Source organism: Pristiophorus japonicus, chromosome 9 (assembly GCF_044704955.1).
Source record: "Pristiophorus japonicus isolate sPriJap1 chromosome 9, sPriJap1.hap1, whole genome shotgun sequence".
Lineage (NCBI taxonomy): Eukaryota > Metazoa > Chordata > Chondrichthyes > Pristiophoridae > Pristiophorus > Pristiophorus japonicus.
In genome coordinates, this window is record NC_091985.1 from 31,499,922 (window position 1) to 31,520,631 (window position 20,710).

General features: G+C 44.3%; 1 protein-coding gene across 1 annotated transcript in view; it reads left to right on the forward strand.

The window, feature by feature from the left end:
- The window catches only part of LOC139273874 (lysosomal proton-coupled steroid conjugate and bile acid symporter SLC46A3), a 147,321-nt gene that overhangs the window by 5,040 nt on the left and 121,571 nt on the right, over positions 1-20,710 (forward strand). The window contains exons 2-3 of the mRNA XM_070890950.1: positions 12,905-13,640; positions 14,215-14,312. Coding sequence (XP_070747051.1) covers positions 12,905-13,640; positions 14,215-14,312 — 834 coding nt within the window. The remainder of the gene's footprint in view (positions 1-12,904; positions 13,641-14,214; positions 14,313-20,710) is intronic.

Here is a 20,710-nt window from a genome sequence, read left to right on the forward strand (position 1 = left end):
ATCTATCAGCGTAACCCTCTATTCCCTTCTCTCTCATATGCTTGTCTAGCCTCCCCTTAAATTCATCCATACTATTTGCTTCAACCACTCCCTGTGGTAGTGAGTTCTACATTCACACCGCTCTTTGGGTAAAGTAGTTTCTTCTGAATTCCCTATTGGATTTCTTGGTGACTATCTTATATTGATGGCCTCTAGTTATGCTCTTCCCCACGTGGAAACATTCTCTCTGTATCCACTCTATCAAAATCTTTCATAATTTTACGGCAGAGGAGAGGCGGCGGCAGTCCGAGAGGTGGGAGTGCGGGGTGTTGGTGAGGCCTATAAAGGCCCAGGTGCATGGAGAGGCGGCAGCAGTCTGAGAGGTGGGAGTGCGTGGTGTTGGTGAGGCCGATAAAGGCCCAGCGGCAGAGGAGAGCCGGCGGCAGTCCGACAGGCGGGAGTGCGGGGCGTTGGTGAGGCCTATAAAGGCCCAGCGGCAGAGGAGAGCCGGCGGCAGTCCGACAGGCGGGAGTGCGGGGCGTTGGTGAGGCCTATAAAGGCCCAGCTGGTGCAGCTACAGCGGGGAGAGAAGGCAAAAAGAAAGTAGAAAGAAATCAAAAGGTGACGTCACAGCCAAGGGGGTAAGTGATTGGCTAGTGATTGGTGAGTAGCTTTTCTTTTTCTTTTTTATATCAGTAAATAACCTGTTAACATTGTTGTTGCCAATTTAAGGGTATCTAAGGGTTAAGTTATGGCAGGAGAGCTCGGTCACGTGATATGCTCCTCCTGTACCATGTGGGAACTCGGACACTTCCGGTGTCCCTGACGACTACGTGTGCGGGAAGTGTATCTGCCTCCAGCTCCTGACGGACCGCGTTGCGGAATTGGAGCTCAGGGTGGATTCACTCTGGAGCATCCACGATGCTGAGAATGACGTGAGTAGCACGTGTAGCGAGTTGGTCTTACCGCAGGTGAAGGGTCCACAGCCAGATAGGGAATGGAAGACCAGCAGGAAGAGCAGTGCAAGGAAGGTAGTGCAGGGGTCCCCTGCGGTCATCCCCCTGCAAAACAGATACACTGCTTTGAGTACTGTTGAGGGGGATGACTCATCAGGGGAGGGCAGCAGGAGCCAAGTTCATGACACCGTGGCTGGCTCTGTTGCACAGGAGGGCAGGAAAAAGAGTGGGAGAGCGATAGTGATAGGGGATTCAATTGTAAGGGGAATAGATGGGCGTTTCTGCGGCCGCAACCGAGACTCCAGGATGGAATGTTGCCTCCCTGGTGCTAGGGTCAAGGATGTCTCGGAGCGGGTGCAGGACATTCTAAAAAGGGAGGGAGAACAGCCAGTTGTCATGGTGCACATTGGTACCAACGACATAGGTAAAAAAAGGGATGAGGTCCTACGAGACGAATTTAAGGAGCTAGGAGCTAAATTAAAAAGTAGGACCTCAAAAGTAGTAATCTCAGGATTGCTACCAGTGCCACGTGCTAGTCAGAGTAGGAATCGCAGGATAGCGCAGATGAATACGTGGCTTGAGCAGTGGTGCAGCAGGGAGGGATTCAAATTCCTGGGGCATTGGAACAGGTTCTGGGGGAGGTGGGACCAGTACAAACCGGACGGTCTGCACCTGGGCAGGACCGGAACCAATGTCCTAGGGGGCGTGTTTGCTAGTGCTGTTGGGGAGGAGTTAAACTAATATGGCAGGGGGATGGGAACCAATGCAGGGAGACAAAGGGAAACAAAAAGGAGACAAAAGCAAAAGACAGAAAGGAGATGAGGAAAAGTGGAGAGCAGAGAAACCCAAGGCAAAAAACAAAAAGGGCCACTGAATATAAAGGGGCTGCAGGAGGGGTCAAAACTCAAAATCATGGTTTAAAAACTAGGATTAAAACACTCTACCTAAATGCACGCAGCATTCGAAATAAAGTAAATGAGTTGACGGCACAAATCATTACAAATGGGTATGATTTGGTGGCCATTACAGAAACATGGTTGCAGGGTGGCCAAAGACTGGGAATTAAACATACAGGGGTATCTGACGATTCAGAAAGATAGACAAGAAGGGAAAGGAGGTGGGGTAGCTCTATTAATAAAGGATGATATCAGGGCAGTTGTGAGAGACGATATTGGCTCTAATGAACAAAATGTTGAATCATTGTGGGTGGAGATTAGAGATAGTAAGGGGAAAAAGTCACTGGTGGGCGTAGTTTATAGGCCCCCAAATAATAACTTCACGGTGGGGCGGGCAATAATCAAGGGAATAATGGAGGCATGTGAAAAAGGAACGGCAGTAGTCATGGGGGATTTTAACTTACATATCGATTGGTCAGCTCAAATCGCACGGGGTAGCCTGGAGGAGGAATTCATAGAATGCATACGGGATTGTTTCTTGGAACAGTATGTAACAGAACCTACAAGGGAGCAAGCTATCTTAGATCTGGTCCTGTGTAATGAGACAGGAAAATAAACTATCTCCTAGAAAAAGATCCTCTCGGAATGAGTGATCACAGTATGGTTGAATTTGTAATACAGATTGAGGGTGAGGAAGTTGTGTCAGAAACGAGTGTACTATGCTTAAACAAAGGGGACTACAGTGGGATGAGGGCAGAGTTGGCTAAAGTAGACCAGAAACACAGACTAAACGGTGGCACAATTGAGAAACAGTGGAGGACTTTTAAGGAGCTCCTTCATAGTGCGCAACAAAAATATATTCCAGTGAAAAAGAAGGGCGGTAAGAGAAGGGATAACCAGCCGTGGATAACCAAGGAAATAAAGGAGAGTATCAAATCAAAGACCAATGCGTATAAGGTGGCCAAGGTTAGTGGGAAACTAGAGGATTGGGAAAATTTTAAACAACAGCAAAGAATGACTAAAAAAGCAATAAAGAAAGGAAAGATCGATTACGAAGGTAAACTTGCGCAAAACATAAAAACAGATAGTAAAAGCTTTTACAGATATATAAAACGGAAGAGAGTGACTAAAGTAAATGTTGGTCTCTTAGAAGATGAGAAAGGGAATTTAATAATGGGAAATGTGGAAATGGCTGAGACCTTAAACAATTATTTTGCTTCCGTCTTCACAGTGGAAGACACAAAAACCATGCCAGAAATTGCTGGTCACCGGAATGTGGGAAGGGTGGACCTTGAGACAATCACTATCACTAGGGGGTTAGTGCTGGACAGGCTAATGGGACTCAAGGTAGACAAGTCCCCTGGTCCTGATGAAATGCATCCCAGGGTATTAAAAGAGATGGTGGAAGTTATAGCAGATGCATTCGTTATAATCTATCAAAATTCTCTGGACTCTGGGGAGGTACCAGCGGATTGGAAAGCAGCTAATGTAACGCCTCTGTTTAAAAAAGGGGGCAGACAAAAGGCAGGTAACTATGGGCCGGTTAGTTTAACATCTGTAGTGGGGAAAATGCTTGAAGCTATCATTAAGGAAGAAATAGCGGGACATCTCGATAGGAATAGTGCAATCAAGCAGACGCAGCATGGATTCATGAAGGGGAAATCATGTTTAACTAATTTCCTAGAATTCTTTGAGGATATAACGAGCATGGTGGATAGAGGTGTACCGATGGATGTGGTGTATTTAGATTTCCAAAAGGCATTCGATAAGGTGCCACACAAAAGGTTACTGCAGAAGATAGAGGTACGCGGAGTCAGAGGAAATGTATTAGCATGGATAGAGAATTGGCTGGCGAACAGAAAGCAGAGAGTCGGGATAAATGGGTCCTTTTCGGGTTGGAAATCGGTGGTTAGTGGTGTGGCACAGGGATCGGTGCTGGGACCACAACTGTTTACAATATACATAGATGACCGAGGGGACAGAGTGTAGTGCAACAAAATTTGCAGATGACACTAAGATTAGTGGGAAAGCGGGTTGTGTAGAGGACACCGAGCGGCTGCAAAGAGATTTGGATAGGTTAAGCGAATGGGCTAAGGTTTGGCAGATGAAAATCAATGTCGGAAAGTGTGAGGTCATCCACCTTGGGGGAAAAAAAACAGTAAAAAGGAATATTATTTGAATGGGGAGAAATTACAACATGCTGAGATGCAGAGGGACCTGGGGGTCCTTGTGCATGAATCCCAAAAAGTTATTTTTCAGGTGCAGCAGGTAACCAGGAAGGCGAATGGAATGTTGGCCTTCATTGCGAGAGGGATGGAGTACAAAAGCAGGGACGTCCTGCTGTAACTGTATAGGGTATTGGTAAGGCCGCACCTGGAGTACTGCGTGCAGTTTTGGTCACCTTACTTGAGGAAGGATAAACTGGCTTTGGAGGGGGTACAGAGACGATTCACTCGGCTGATTCCGGAGATGAGGGGGTTACCTTATGATGATAAATTGAGTAGACTGGGTCTTTACTCGTTGGAGTTCAGAAGAATGAGGGGTGATCTTATAGAAACATTTAAAATCATGAAAGGGATAGACAAGATAGAGGCAGAGAGGTTGTTTCCACCGGTCGGGGAGACTGGAACTAGGGGGCACAGCCTCAAAAACGGGGGAGCCAATTTAAAACCGAGTTGAGAAGGAATTTCTTCTCCCAGAGGGTTGTGAATCTGTGGAATTCTCTGCCCAAGGAAGCAGTTGAGGCTAGCTCATTGAATGTATTCAAGTCACAGATAGATGGATTTTTAACCAATAAGGGGATTAAGGGTTACGGAGAGAGGGCGGGTAAGTGGAGCTGAGTCCACGGCCAGATCAGCCATGATCTTATTGAATGGCGGAGCAGGCTCGAGGGGCTAGATGGCCTACTCCTGTTCCTAATTCTTATGTTCTTGTGTTAAAGACCTCTATTAGGTCACCCTTCAGCCTTTGTTTTTCCAGAGTAAAGAGACACAGCCTGTTCATCCTTTCCTGATATGTATACCCTCACGTTTCTGGCATTATCCTTGTAAATCCTCTCTGCACCCTCTCCAGTGCCTCTATATCTTTTTTTTTTATAATATAGAGACCAGAACTGTACGCAGTGTTCTAATGTTAGCTTCTGGAACAATCAAGTTAATGAACCCTTTCGATAGCGGGTTATCTGTTCCACTCTGATCTTCTATTCCGGCTAAACCCACCTTGTGCATGAGTGACCGTATCTGATCTAGTTGGCTTAACTCTCGCCGCCTTTGATCTCGGACAACTTGTCGGTGATACACTTATCTCTGCCTGTAAATGGCTGGTCTAGCCCTGTCATTTAACTTGTATATCCTCTCTTATTCTCCTTCCTCAATATATTTTGTACTTGTAAAGATACATCTGCTCGGTAAAGATTACTACAAAAGACTAGAAAAGAAAAAGGGAATAATTTTCTAGCTAATGAAGAGAATCTGAGAAAATCTGCTGAGAGGTGTGCAAAGTACCTGCTTGTACATATTAAGCTCAAAAAGAAAATCCTTTCTATTCATTTCACCATTTTGAGTGAGACAGTGGTAGAAAGGTTCACTTCTTTTGGTGTCAATCACATGTCCTAGAAAATCTCATGCTAATGAGACATGAATACCTAGGCATGCCAAATTCCACTTTTACTCCACTAATTTCTCAGTCTTTTCTTTAATAAAGTCTCCTGCACAGGACTTGCTAAGGCATGATATATCCTTCCCCACCTCCCACTCTCCACCGTAATGAGCTATTCCTGAGCACAGTACTTGTGTTGTCTCTCACTGGTAAGAACATAAGAACATAAGAAATAGGAGCAGGAGTAGGCCATTTGGCCCCTCGAGCCTGCTCCGCCATTCAATAAGATCATGGTTGATCATCTACCTCAACTCTACTTTCCTGCACTATCCCCATAGGGTAAGTGGAGCTGAGTCCATAGCCAGATCAGCCATGACCTTGTTGAATGGCGGAGCAGGCTCGAGGGGCTAGATGGCTTACTCCTGTTCCTAATTCTTATGTTCTTATATCCCTTGATTCCCTTAATATCCAAAAATCTATTGATCTCTGTCTTGAATATACTCAACTGAGCCTCAACAGCCCTCTGGGGTAGAGAATTCCAAAGATTCAACACCCTCTGAGTGAAGAAATTTCTCCTCATTTCAGTCCTAAATGGCTGATCCCTTTTTCTGAGACTGTGACTCCTGTTTCTAGATTCCCAGCCATAAGAAACATCCTTCAAGTCCTGTAAGAATTTTGCGTGAATTTTGTATGCTTCAGTGAGATCACCTCTCATGGAAGGGATGTTTTGTTTAAAGAAATGTTCTTGGTTTTAGTTAGTTTTAATTACCAGCATTCAGTTAAATACAATGTGGCATAAAAGGAGCGGCGAGTGGCGGCCATGGAGCAGCGTGGAGGCCCCGACCTGCGAGAGACCATCAGCAGCACATTGGGGACATAAAAGGAGCGGCAAGCTGTTAAGCCCTGACTCTAATGTACTGACTTACACGAGACACATGCTGAAGTCAAGGTCACTCAGGACCTGCACCTTTAATTACAACTCTCCAGTGCTGCACTTGCCTGAGACCTCCCTTTATATACCACAGTGGGACAGGTATGGAGTGTCTCCTGCAAGTGCACCCCTGGTGATAAGGTATGCTTATTGTTACAGGTCATATCCAGTTACAGTCATGTATAGCATGGTAAGATACAGTTATATACAGTAATGTGAGATACATGACACGAGCGATGGCCATGGAGCAGTGTGGAGGCAAGGTACAACGCGAGCTGGTGCAGGAGGGCAACGGCAGCGAAGAGTGACGTCGGCAAGGTCCAGGTTGCTGATTGGAGCGTGGACAGATGCTGCAGGAGCGGTGAGGTCGGGGCGAAGGAGCTGTGAGAGACTGTGGAGGGATGTGATCGGGGCCCAGGGGAGGCATGAGTTCGGGGCCAGGGGTCCAGGGGCAGCACGGGCCAGCCATACTGTGATATGTGTACGCGCTAGGTCCATGCAGCAGAGCAGGTCTCCAGTTGTCTTGGGTAATCCTTGCCACTGGACCAAGACCAAGCTTTGTCAAGCCCATGTGGTGGTTGGTGTGCAACTGCCACTGCACGTTAAAAAAATCCACGCACAGGCATCTATCACCCTTGAGGACATAGTTCGGGTTCTTCATTCGAAACACCTGTGAACTCATCCTTTTTTTGGCGTGGAAGCAAGTCATCCTCGTTTCGAGGGCCGCCAATGATGATGATGATGATGTGGCTACCTTAAGCTGAAACTCTCTTTTGAGAGAATTTTTCAGGCAATTTACGGGGTATATTCCTACACTATGTTCCACAGTCTCAGAACAATTTCATTTGCAGAACTCTTATGAACTACAATGTGCACCATTATAATGTTGATTGGAATGATGTGCCACAGGACTAACAATTGGCATTTTAATTTTGTTGTTGTACATTTCACACCAAATTGGATTTGCACCACAGACTCCTGTCCGCTCTGAAAAGTGGTAAATACCCGTCTCAGACCATTACTTTCAGGCTAAAACTTTGAGAGACTTGTGCATAAAGAAGATAATTGCACAGGAGCCAAAGAGTGAATCAGGATACTGATTGTATAACTAATTAGAAAGCAAAGATTCAATTTGTCAATAAGAGTTTAAAATATCTTCTGCATAATGTTATTACTTGCACAGCTCAAAAATGCACAAGGTTTTTGGATGAAGCAGTTATCCATAGGCTTTCTATTACAAATGCTGTATGCGGATGAGACAATTTCCCTGCCCCCAAGGAGTCCAGCTGTGACCACAGACATATAAAATGATAGAATTTACAGCACAGAAGAAGGTGACTTCAGTCCATTGTCTCTTATTGGGCTCTCTGAAAGAGCTATTCACTGTGTCCCATTACCTTGCTGTTTGCATGCGTTACAACAATGACTACACTTCAAAAATAATTCATTGCTTGAGAAGCACTTTAGGACGTCCTTCTGAGATCTTGAAAGGTGCTATATAAACGCATGTTCTTTATCAAATATTTATTCACTTTCCTATGTTATGGATTCTGCTTCCAGCATGGTTTCCATGAGGTTATTCCATGTCCTAATCACCATTTATATAAAATAAATATTTCTCGTACACTTTTTTTTCTTTGTTCCTTTGGTGATAATCTGAAACTTATGCCTTATAGTTGCCAACTCACCAACTAGTGGAGATAATTCTTCCCATAACAAGTCTATCAGATTTATTCCAGTTCTGATGAAAGGTCATCGACCTGAAACAATTGTTTCTCTTGCCACAGATGCTGCCTATCCTGCTGAGTGTTTTTAGCATCATTCTGTTTACTGTTTTTAAGTCTATCAGATTTCCTCTAAACTTCTTTTCTCTAATGAAAGCAGCCCCAGTTTCTCTAGTCTCCTCGGAGCTAAAGCTTCTCATCCTTGATATCCTTTTAGTGAATCTCTTCTGCAGTTTGTCCACTGTTTTGATGCCTTCCCTAAAATAAGGAGCCCAAAACTCTAACCATATTCTAACAGGCAGAAATTGCCCCTTTTTTGCGCTGCCAGAAGGTGCTAATGGGGCGCAATGGCCTTTTCGTCAGGGCTGAGCGGTGGTTGCGCCTGGGGCAATTTGAAGTTAGCACGTGTCACGTGATTTGCGCCCCGGGCTGGTGCGACACGTGCGCCCCAACCCCTCACCGTCCCGCGCCAACCCCTTTGTGCCCCACGGGGCAAATTGCCCCCCAGGACGCGAGGCTGGCGCGGGCAGATATTCGTGAGACGCGGATATCCTCCTGAGGCGCTCCTTAAAGGGGAGGCATTGTGCGTCCCAGGCCGCCATTTTTTTGGGTCAGTTGAATCTTCCATCGCCCCGACTGGTAGCCCTTGTCTCAACTGGGTCGTCATCATGTAGCCAGGAACTCTTCTTTGAATGCTAGGCCGCTGGCCCGATCGAAATTGTCCCTGGTGGCCACCAAAAGGTCTGCAGCGGCCCTCCCCTTTAATTGAAGGGGAGGGGCGCTGATGCCTCGGGAGTGCCCGTCCAATGAGGTGGAGTACCTGAGACAGCACTTACCTCGTTTGAGGGGTGCAAAGGGCAATTCCACACCGGACGTGCGCAGGTGATAACTGACCAAAATGTTTGCCTAGCCAATGATTTATATAGGTTTAGCAATACTGCTTTGCTTCAGTACTCCAAGTAGCTGTTTATAAAACCAAAGATACACATGGCTTTTTTTCCCCTACAGTTTTATCAACTTGCTTTCCCAATATTAAAGATATGTAGCAGAACCCCTAAGTGCCTCTCTTCCTCTACTCCTTTTTAACATTTTACCATTTAGTGTACATGTCCCCTCCTTAATTTACCTCCCAAAATGTATCACTTCACACTTCTATTAAAATTCATCTCATATCTTTTGCTCCAGCTATGTCCTCTTAAGTTATTTAAAGTCCCCAGTTAACTTACGCTCTCTATTTCTGTTATCTGTAAATTTTTATATTGTACCCCTTTTACCCCAAACCAAATTGCATATATATGCAATGGTCCCAATACCTTTGACTGAGAACACCTTTGTTTATATCTATTTAGTCCAAAAAAATCCATTAACCACTACTGTTTGCGATCCTTTAACCAACTTCCCATATATGCTGCCAGACTCTCTGTAGAACAATGAGCCTTAATTTTATCAACTAGCCTTCTATGTGGCACCTTATCAAAGACCTTTTTGAAAGTCCATACACACAACATCCACTACAGTTCCTTTATTAAAACATTTCTTCAAAGTACTGTTTAAATTTGTCAGACATAACTTGCAATTTACAAATCCACTGAGAAGTGAACTAAAAAGTGCAGGAAAGACAGAAGTATTTATTTTCAGCTCAACAAGCCCAAGAATGAACAGTCAATTAAGCCAGCTCAAAGGCACGGTGGTGCTTTTGGTGCCTAGAATCACTTAGTGACTCACTGTTCGAATCTCATCCAGGCCTTTAGCGCACACAATTGATATTTCAACCATGCTTAATCTGATTAGCTGTAGGACCAAACTTCAACTTCCTGGCTTATCTGCAGATCAACAGGACTGCCTGTAACTGGCAGACAGCTGGGATATGGCTCATTTCCTGTACTCTTATCAAGTGAAAACCGCTTCTGTCTTAATCTTTATAATAAAATATATATATCCAGGTCATAATGATGAAGTTGATAATTTCTGCATAAGTTTTGATTTAGTGGCCATCTTTAAAACTCCACCATTGTGCTTAGACTTATCAAAGTCACAAATTACATCCTATGCGACTGTGATAAAGATAAACTGTCCCCCCTCACGCTTCTCCACCTGTCTGCAGCTTTTGACACGGTTGACCACTCCATCCTCCTCCACCACCTCTCCACCATCGTTCAGCTGGGTGGGACTGCACTTGCCTGGTTCCATTCTTCTATATCTAATCGTAGCCAGAGAATCACCTGCAATGGCTTTTCTTCCTGCTCCCGCATCGTTACCTCTGGTGTCCCCCAAGGATCTATCCTTGGCCCCCTTCTATTTCTCATCTACATGTTTCCCTTCGGCGACATCATTCAAAAACATACTGTCCGTTTCCACATGTACGCTGACGTTGCCCCGTTCTACCTCACCACCACTTATCTCGACCCCTCCACTGTCTCTAAATTGTCAGAATTCTTATCCGACATCCAGTACTAGATGAGCAGAAATTTCCTCCAACTAAATATTGGGAAGACCAAAGCCATTATCTTCGGTTCCTGCCACAAACTGCATTCCCCAGCCAATGACTCCATCCATCTGAGGTTAAACCAGACTGTTCGCAACCTTGGTGACCCTGAAATAAGCTTCTGACCACACATCCACGCCATAACCAAGATTGCCTATTTCCACCTCTGTAACATCACCCGATTTAGCCCATGCCTCTGCTCATCTGGTGCTGATACCCTCATCCATACTGTTGTTACCTCTAGACTTAACTATTCCAATGCATTCCTGGCTGGCCTCCCATGTTCTCTCCTGCATAAACTTGAGGTCATCCAAAACTCGGCTGTCCAAATTCGTACCAGGTCCCACTCACCCATCACCCTTGTGCTCACTGAATGACATTGACTCCAAGTTAAGCAATAAGAGATTTTAAAAATTCTCATCCTTGTTTTCCAATCCCTCCATGGCCTCGCCCCTATGTATCTGTGTCTCCTCCTCCAGCCCCACAACCCCCTGGGATATCTGCCCTCTAATTCTGGCCTCTGAGCGATAAACATCAGGGATGCTCAAATCATTGGTGGCCGTGCCTTCAGCTGCCTAGGCCCCAAGCTCTGGAATCCCCTCTGTAAACCTCTCTGCCTCTCTTTCCTCCTTGAAGAAGCTCCTTAACATCTATCTCTTTGACCAAGCTTTTGATCATCTGCCCTAATTTCTGCTTCTGTGACTTGTCAAATTTTGTATTCTAACACTGCTGTGAAGCACTTTGGGACGTTTCACTACATTAAAGGTGCTATATAAATACAAGTTGTTGTTTTTTTGTTGGAGAGTTTAACGGCCAACTAAAGCCAAAATCTGTACCAAGCCTAGCCTAATAAATGTTATGAAGCTTGCTATAGTATTCAAGTAATGGGCTTGACATGGAGTTTTAACATGATTTTCAAAAATATGCAGGCATTGTTATTGGTTTATTTTGTACTTAATTGATGGATCTTTTTTGCATTTGTTTGGCTAGTTAATTAAAATGAACAAGCCTGGGATACAAAAAAACCTAACAATTCCATCCAGTGAAGGCAAGAGGCTGCTTGAAAACTTTGAGACATGTTGACATTCCTGTAAAACAAAAAGCTGTGCGTATCTGAAAGTTAATTGACTGATTTGGCGTGGCTCGAGAGAGTTGCAATCTCTATTATTTTGTCTAATCAAGTTAGATGAGGGCTTTCTACTATAAATCTATAATACAACTGTTAGATTTGTCACTTACACAAATAATGAAGAATAATTTGCTTCATATTTTAAACAAGTTCTGATATGCTCTACTGATTTTGATATGCTCTACTCTCTCTCTCATCACACCAAATCGGTCGATAGCTTTCAGTTATAAACAGTGTTTTCTTTTTTTTATAGGAATATATCAACTTGTGTCTCAGTTTTTAAGCTGCCTCTTGGCTTCTCTGGATGGAATTGTTAAAGTTTTTTGTAGCCAATACTTTGAATTTTAATTAACTAGCCAAACAAATTCAAAAAAACAACCAGCAATTAAATACAAACTAAACCAGTAACAGAGTCTGCATCTTTTTGAAATTCATGAGCTCTCATATATGGAGGCATAAAATAGCCCAGTAATAAAATCAATTACCAAACCGGATTAGATGTTTGTTTACTGGTGGCACATTACTGAAAGTTTACCGAGATGCTCCTGCAGGTGTGTGGAGTTGACACTCGCTGTTGAGAGGGAGCTGAAATAATCTAGAGTAAGAGAAGACCCAAAAATATAACATCCATGTTAAGTGCAGTATAAAAGTTATCTTGCCAGCCACAATGTCCCAACAGCCCCATAGCTGGCAATATTCTTGCCTGCTTTTAAACCCCCCAAATCATGACGGGCACAAAAATCAACCCAGTCTGTCAGAACCATTGCAGGAGAGGGATACACAGCAACTTGCAAGGAATGCCAAGCACGTTGCACAGAAATTCTGACTTATCCTTAGAACAAAGTGTACAAAGCAATTGAGTACAGTAGTGAATCAGAGCATAGTGATATGGTAAGTGTTGAAAAGAAATAATATGCATTGTTTTGTCCTTGCACCTAATTATTTAGTGCTTTGAAAAAGTAATATAATTACTATGGTTGTGATGCATACACATGGCTGAATGCAAAAATCTGCTTTCTTTGAAAATGATTTCATTCTTTCCAATAAGACTGATTGTTTGTTCAGCAAGGAACTGCATTATGCAAATAGAATTATTGTTTTTTTTTTTAAATTCTCATTACTTTCCATTGTGCACATCTACAAAGTATGTTCAGTTACCTAAAACATAATGTTAAATAGTTAGATAAAAAGTGTTTTTGTTTTCCAGATTTGTGAAGAGCTATATAATAAAGAGGATATATGTGGTGATCTCTCATCCCATCAGGAAGAATCTCTAGTTGTCCAGAGCAAAGCCTCCTACATTCTGCTTCTCTACACTGCTGTGCTGACCAGTTTGTCCATACCTACGTCACTGTTGCTTGGCGCCTGGTCCGATCAAGCAGGCCGCAAGCTTGGCATGATATTACCTAGTATTGGTGCATCATTTGGTGGGGCTATATTGATAGTGATGGTGCAGGTTAAAGAAATGTCTGTCTACTGGTGCACTTTTGCCGCTGCATTAATGGGGATCTTTGGAAATTATGTTGCCATATTCCTCAGTGTCTTCAGTTATATAGTTGACATCACTAATGATGAGAACCGTACCATGCGTATTGCCATTGTACAGTCAATGATTTATATTGGGGGAACTGTTGGGTATCTACTAAGTGGATGGCTGCTTCAGAATTTTACCTTTACACATGCGTTTGGTGTATATTGTGGCTGCCAAGTGGCATCTATTTTCTATGTACTGCTGTGGCTGCAGGAGTCGAATCGTACCACTGAATGGATGCACCAAATTGATGAAATATCTCTCGCAGCTAGTGATGGGATCCTGAAAAAAAGCTTATTTTTATATGCCTCAAGAACATGGGAAACTTTTTCAAAGGTGCGAGGAGAACAAGATCGATTCAAGCTCTACCTCACTTTCCTCTGTTTCCTCTTGATGTATGTTTGCAATTCAGGTAAGTTACTCAACTCATCAGCCTGACAACTGTCAACTGATTTTTAATTTTTTTTGAAAACTCTTTTTTTATTTGTTTTTTAAATTGGTCTTTTCCAGTCTAGGATGTTTAATAATTCTACTTTGGCTGTATTTTTGAGGAAGTAACTTTGACCTTTTATATCTTGTTTTAAAAGAACAGCTTCTGTTAGTCAATCCAGGCTTGCATTTGTCAAGATTTGTGGTAAAGTCTGTAAAGCTATGTCAAGTGAGGAAGTTGATATGCTTATGCTTATGCAAGAATTGCAGATTTAAAATTTTTTTATCTGTGCTAGTGTGCAGTAAAGGCTGTTACTAAGCCAGGAATGACCTAACCATTAATGATAACGTAAAGACTATCTGAGTGTCATGCCTTTGATGCAGAAAGCCAACATTTAAAAAAACTTATTCTGCAGTCAGATTTCTCTGAACTTCAAATCTGGTCTTTTGCATTAATTGAACACCTTCCCAAATAGTATGTGCATGGGTAAGATGCAGTTATCCAAAAATATCATCATCTATTTTTTAAAATTGTATTGAATATTTTTATTTTGCAGGTGAACAGTCTATTATGATTTTATTTCTGACGTACCCACCGCTGCACTTTTCAACTGAACTATATGGAGTATACAATGCGGTTAAAATGTTTCTTGGAGTAAGTACCAGGCATATCTGCCAAGGATGCACATTGCATACTTCCCTTGCATGTTACATTTTATTCTCCCATTGCCAGTTCAGATTTATTAGTGGCTCTCGTGGCGAGTTACATGCTGAAACGGACTGGTTGGGTTGTATGGCTTGTTTCCATGTTGTAACTTCTATGTATTTCTACGTGTTAAGTATTGCATGAAAAAAAATATTCAAGTATGGTTGCATGTACTCTTGCATTCTGAACCATTTGTGTTTGTAGGTAACAGCCTTGGTTCAGTGGTAGCAATCTCGCCTCACCCCCACTCCAGCAATGAGCATATTAATCTCAACTGACACTCCAATGCAGGAAGTGTTGCACTGTCCCAAGATGGCATCTTTCAGATGGGACATTAAACCAAGTTCCCATCTGCCCCTTCCAGTTGATACAAGATCCCATGGTACTATTGGAAGAAGAGTAAGGTCTGTTCTCCTGGTGCCCTTGCCAACATATATTCCTCAGCCACCATCACTTCAAAATAAAATTAATTGGTTAATTAGCTCATTGTCATTTATGGGATCATGGTGCATGAAAATTGGCGGCTGCCAACAGTGACTATGCTTCAAAAATACCTCATTGGCAGTGAAGTACTTGGGTTGTGAAACGTGCTATTTAAACCCATTGTGAATTTTCCCAAAAAAGTATTTGTAAATGCTAAATAGAAGATATTAGTTACCAGCTAAAATTAACTTTTATAACCAGCATCATCTTTGGCCTGCCTCATACTAGCCAAAAACCTTGGAGTAAGTACAGGTTGTTGATTGCTTAACGATGAACTCCACCATGTGTTTTGTTTCTCCTTTTTCTCCCTTCCTTTCTTGAAGGTGCTGACTTGTTGAACCGTGGGGGGAATCACAACGGAGTCCAATTACGGCTTCACCCAGTGATTATGCACATGCATTGTCCAGTAACTGATGGTGATCAGGAGTAACAATCCTGCTTGTTCTCTCTTCCCTACTTCCTAGTATAAATACATTATAGTACTGCAACTTACTTATGCACAAATCGGAGATAAAATCAGGGACCTCTATAATACTCAATATCTATATGTGGCGTATTTGCCCACTGAACCATTGGGAGCTCTGGTTTTACTTGGAAAAAGGAGCGAACAGGATGAGCAATGCTGTCTGTATAGAATAGTTTTTGATCTTGCAATGTGGGTGACATTAGAAAGATTTCATTTAATGCCAAGCTAGTTGCCTTGAGAAGGTGGTAGTGTTCTACAGTTTTTTTACACACCCCTTCTTTGAGCTCTGGGTGCTTAGTAATTATGGTAATAGGCTCTTTGGGAGTATTCTATCTTCACTATCTCACTCAGCTGAACGCTTCAAGTTCATACTCACTTTCACACTCTCCACAGGTTTTCCAATCCTCTTCCAATTCTGTTTGGTTTCCATCCAGAGGCTTGCAGCCTAGCTTTTCCCCCCTCTTTATTTCTTTTTAAATGGTTGGATCATTATAAATACCTCCCTTGTTTTTTATTCCTCTTACTACTTTTTATTTGTACCTTTGGTCCCCCTTCATTTTCAGTTTCAGTGGGAACCTCTTCCTTTTCATTTGTCACCATTATCCAAAGTTAATGTAACGTGTGTATGGATCAGTTCATTCTTGCCTTTATTTTATTCCCCTTTTCTTGAGGGTCCTTGTTTGGGCACCATGGGCTAGAAATTCACCGACTTTGTGACCAGATTTTTGCCGATATTTCACTCTCCGTGGCGAAAAACCGGTCGGCGGGAACTTCGGGCACCTTTTTGGGGCGGCGCTTTCCACGTACCGCTGGGGGGAGGCGTGTCGCTGTGCAAGACCAGAAATAGCGCTTTCACCCGAACTTTGTTTCTCTCCCGCACCCGTATTCTGCGCCCAGAATACCGACACGGAAAAATCTGCGTTGCAGCCCTGCCAGCAGCGGCAAGTATGAAGACCTGCAAAAATGATAAGTTAAAGTTTTTCTTAATTCTTTTTCAGCGATTTACTAGGTAAGGGTTTTGTGAATGTTTTGTAAATTATTTTCTTTTTCCAACTTTTTTTGTTGGTTTTTTTCCCCCCTTCCTAAGGCCTCTCTCGCAGTGCTTCGGACCCGGTCTAAAGTTTCCAAAATTCGCGGTTTGCGCCGCGAATCCTTGTGCAACACCAACTTTTACTGCTGCACAAATTTAAAGGCTGAATATCGAACCTACTAACGGTGCTGAAGAAAAAAACGGTAATTTTGGTGTAAAAAATAGCATTTCTGCTGAAAACTGAATTTCTAGCCCTTCAACTGTCCTCTGATCGATCTTGGTGTACAAGTTTTGTTGCAACTATCTCTCAGTAGGCCCCTCAGTGTGTGACTAAAATAGTTGTGAGCCCCAGATTTGTCAGAAGACTTAGCTCAAGCTTCGATAAGCACTTTATTCAGTAGTTTAGCTAATAAAAGCAACTATAAAGATTCAAGCAACTCCATTCAAGATTAACTCCAGGGAACATGTTTCTCTAATCCTATCCTGGGGGCCTGGCCTGTTAATTGCCAACCATCCCAAGCAAATAGTTGGAAGTAGATACTCGCACTACAAAGAGAGCCTATAACTAGCTACTAGAGGGAGTCTTTACCAATGCAACACCTCTGTTATCTAAAGCCAAGAGCCCGGAGCAATTCTCAGAATTCTAAATAGGTTATCAGACTTGGTCTTTCTGGTGCACATAAGGCCATCTCATGCTTTTAACTCTTTCACTTCCGTAACATTTCCCCCTCTTGATCCAGCAGGGTGCTGCTGATTAGCCCTTTTGGAAAACTTCCTTGCTGAGGTTTCATTATTAGAGTTCAGGTTCCCTATTACACTAGGCAACTCCCAACATTTTCAATTTACCAAGCAGTTCAAGAACACATTTAATAAAATAGTTGGCAACATTGCATTAACAGAACGCTATTTAAAAATGAACAAACATTAGAGTCCAAGCATATGGATATCTAAGGTTAGTATCCTTTACATCTACAACTTTGTGTTGTGCCTACATAGGGTCCCCTGTCTTGGCCACCGAAAAGGTTACTATTGTGTATCTGTAAAGCATGCACTCCCATGTTCCGCCACCAGGGAGCGCATCCCCTGAAGTCTCAAGGTATCCCAACATCCCTTGGGAGCACTGTATATAAGCTGGCCCCTAAGGCCTGTTCCTCACTCTGGAGTGTTTTAATAAAGACTGAGGTCACTGTTACTTTAACCTCCCTGTGTGCAGTCTCATCTGTGTTAGGAACACAATAACTGGTGACGAGAATACGAATCCAACGCAAAGGTGCAGCAAACTGTAGGCATCCTGGAGAAGTTCTCGGAGGGTGAGGACTGGGAAGCCTATGTCGAACGGCTAGACCAGTACTTTGTAGCCAACGAGCTGGACGGAGAAGGAAGCGCTGCAAAAAGGAGAGCAGTCCTCCTCACGGTCTGCGGGGCACCGACCTACACCCTCATGAAGAATTTTCTGGCTCCGATGAAACCCACAGATAAGTTGTATGAGGAGCTGTGTACACTGGTTCGGGAGCATCTTAACCCGAGGGAGAGCGTGCTGATGGCGAGGTATCTGTTCTAAACGTGCCAGCGATCTGAAGGTCAGGAAGTGGCGAGCTACGTCGCCGAGCTAAGGCGACTTGCAGGACAATGTGAGTTTGATGGCTACCTGGAGCAGATGCTCAGAGACTTTTTTGTTCTGGGCATTGGCCACGAGACCATCCTATGAAAACTTTTGACTGTAGAGACAACGACCCTCATTAAGGCCATTGCGATAGCACAGGCGTTTATGTCCACCAGTGACAACACCAAACAAATTTCTCAGCACACAAGTGCTAGCAATGTTCATAAATTAACTGGAACTGTGTTTGCGAGCAGAAATGTACAGGGCAGAACCCATGAGTCTGCAACTGCCAGCAGGCCTCAGGTGACCCAGATGACTCAGAATCCCCAACAAAGGATGAATGCAAGGCAATTCACACCTTGGCATTGTGGAGGCTTCCATTCAGCCTATTCATACCGCTTCAAAGGGTATGTTTGCAAGAGCTGTGGAACAATGGGGCTCTGCAAAACCTGCTAACCACCAATTGGCAGAGGAAGATCGATCCATGATGGATCAAAGCAATTTCAAGCCTCAGAGAGAGGAGGCAGATGCTGAAGTACATGGGGTGCATCCATTTCCGACGAAATGTCCACCTATAATGTTAAATGTAAAATTGAATGGCTTACCCATAACCATGGAACTGGACACTGGCGCTAGCCAATCCATCATGAGTAAAAAGATGTTTGAGAGACTGTGGTGCAACAAGGCACTCAGACCAGCCCTGAGCTCCATCCACACGAAACTGAGAACGTACACCAAAGAGCTCATCACTGTCCTGGGCAGCGCCATGGTCAAGGTCACCTACGAGGGCACGGTGCATGAACTGCCACTCTGGATTGTCCCGGGCGATGGCCCCACACTGCTTGGAAGGAGCTGGGTGGGCAAAATCAGCTGGAACTGGGATGACATCTGAGCGCTATCACATGTCGATGAGGCCTCATGTACCCAGGTTCTTAACAAATTTCCTTCCCTTTTTGAGCCAGGCATTGGAAACTTTTCTGGGGTGAAGATGCAGATCCACTTGGTCCCAGAGGCACGACCCATTCACCACAAGGCACGAGCGGTACCTCACATGATGAGGGAAAGAGTGGAAATCGAGCTGGACAGGCTGCAACGCGAGGGCATCATCTCCCCAGTGGAATTCAGCGAATGGGCCAGTCCGATTGTTCCAGTACTCAAAAGTGATGGCACAGTCAGGATTTGCGGCGATTATAAAGTAACTATTAATCGTTTCTCGCTACAGGACCAATACCCGCTACCTAAGGCAGACGACCTATTTGCGACGCTGGCAGGAGGCAAGATGTTCACCAAGCTCGATCTGACTTCGGCCTACATGACGCAGGAGCTGGAGGGGTCTTCGAAGGGCCTCACCTGCATCAACATGCACAAGGGACAGTTCATCTACAACAGATGCCCGTTTGGAATTCGGTCGGCTGCAGCGATCTTCCAGAGAAACATGGAGAGCCTACTCAAGTTGGTACCACGCACGGTGGTTTTTCAGGACGACATATTGGTCACGGGTCGGGACACCGTCGAGTACCTACAAAACCTGGAGGAGGTCCTCCAGCGACTGGATCGCGTAGGGCTGCGGCTGAAGAGGTCGAAATGTATCTTCATGGCAACAGAAGTGGAGTTTTTGGGGAGAAAGATCGCGGCGGACGGCATTCGACCCACAGACGCCAAGGCAGAGGCTATCAGGAACGCGCCCAGGCCACAGAACGTCACGGAGCTGCGGTCGTTCCTGGGACTCCTCAACTATTTTGGTACCGGGATTAAGCACCCTCTTAGAAGCCCCTACATGTGTTATTGCATAAAGGTGAGAACTGGGTATGGGGGAAAAACCAAGTAATTGCTTTTGAGAAAGCCAGAAACATGTATTGTATAACCCGTGTAAAAGACTTGTGCTAGCATGTGATGCGTCGTCGTACGGAGTGTATATTACAACAAGCTAACGTTACGGGGAAGTTGCAACCTGTCGCCCATGCCTCCAGGAGCTTGTCTATGCCCGAGAGGACCTATAGCATGATTGAGAAAGAGGCATTCGCGTGTGTGTTCAGGGTAAAGAAAATGCATCAGTACCTGTTTGGCCTCAAATTTGAGCTGGAAACCGATTACAAGCCCCTAATATCCCTGTTCGCTGAAAACAAGGGAATAAATACTAATGCCTCAGCCCGCATACAAAGATGGATACTCGCACTATCAGCGTTTAACTATACCATCCGCCACAGGCCAGGCACCGAGAACTGTGCGGATGCTCTGTCGGCTACCATTGCCCACCACGGGGGTGGAAATGGCGCAGCCTGCAAACTTGTTGATGGTGGCTCAGCCCACAGACTTGTTGATGGTAATGGAAGCATTTGAAAATGATAAATCACCTATCACGGCCTGCCAGATTAGGACTTGAACCAGCCAAGATCCTCTGTCCCTAGTAAAAAAACTGTGTACTGCATGGGAGCTGGGCCAGCATCCCCGTTGAAATGCAAGAGCTAATCAAGCCGTTCCAGCGGCGAAAGGATGAGCTGTCCATTGAGGCAGAGACTGCCTGTTGTGGGGTAACTGCGTAGTGCTACCCAAAAAGGACAGGGAGACGTTCATCTCTGATCTCCACAGCACACACCTGGGTATAGTAATGATGAAAGCGATAGCCAGATCGCACGTGTGGTGGCCCGGTATCGACTCTGACTTAGAGTCCTTTGTACGGCAATGCCGTGAGTGTGCTCAGTTGAGCAACGCACCCAGAGAGGCACCACTAAGTTTGTGGTCCTGGCCCTCCAGATCATGGTCGA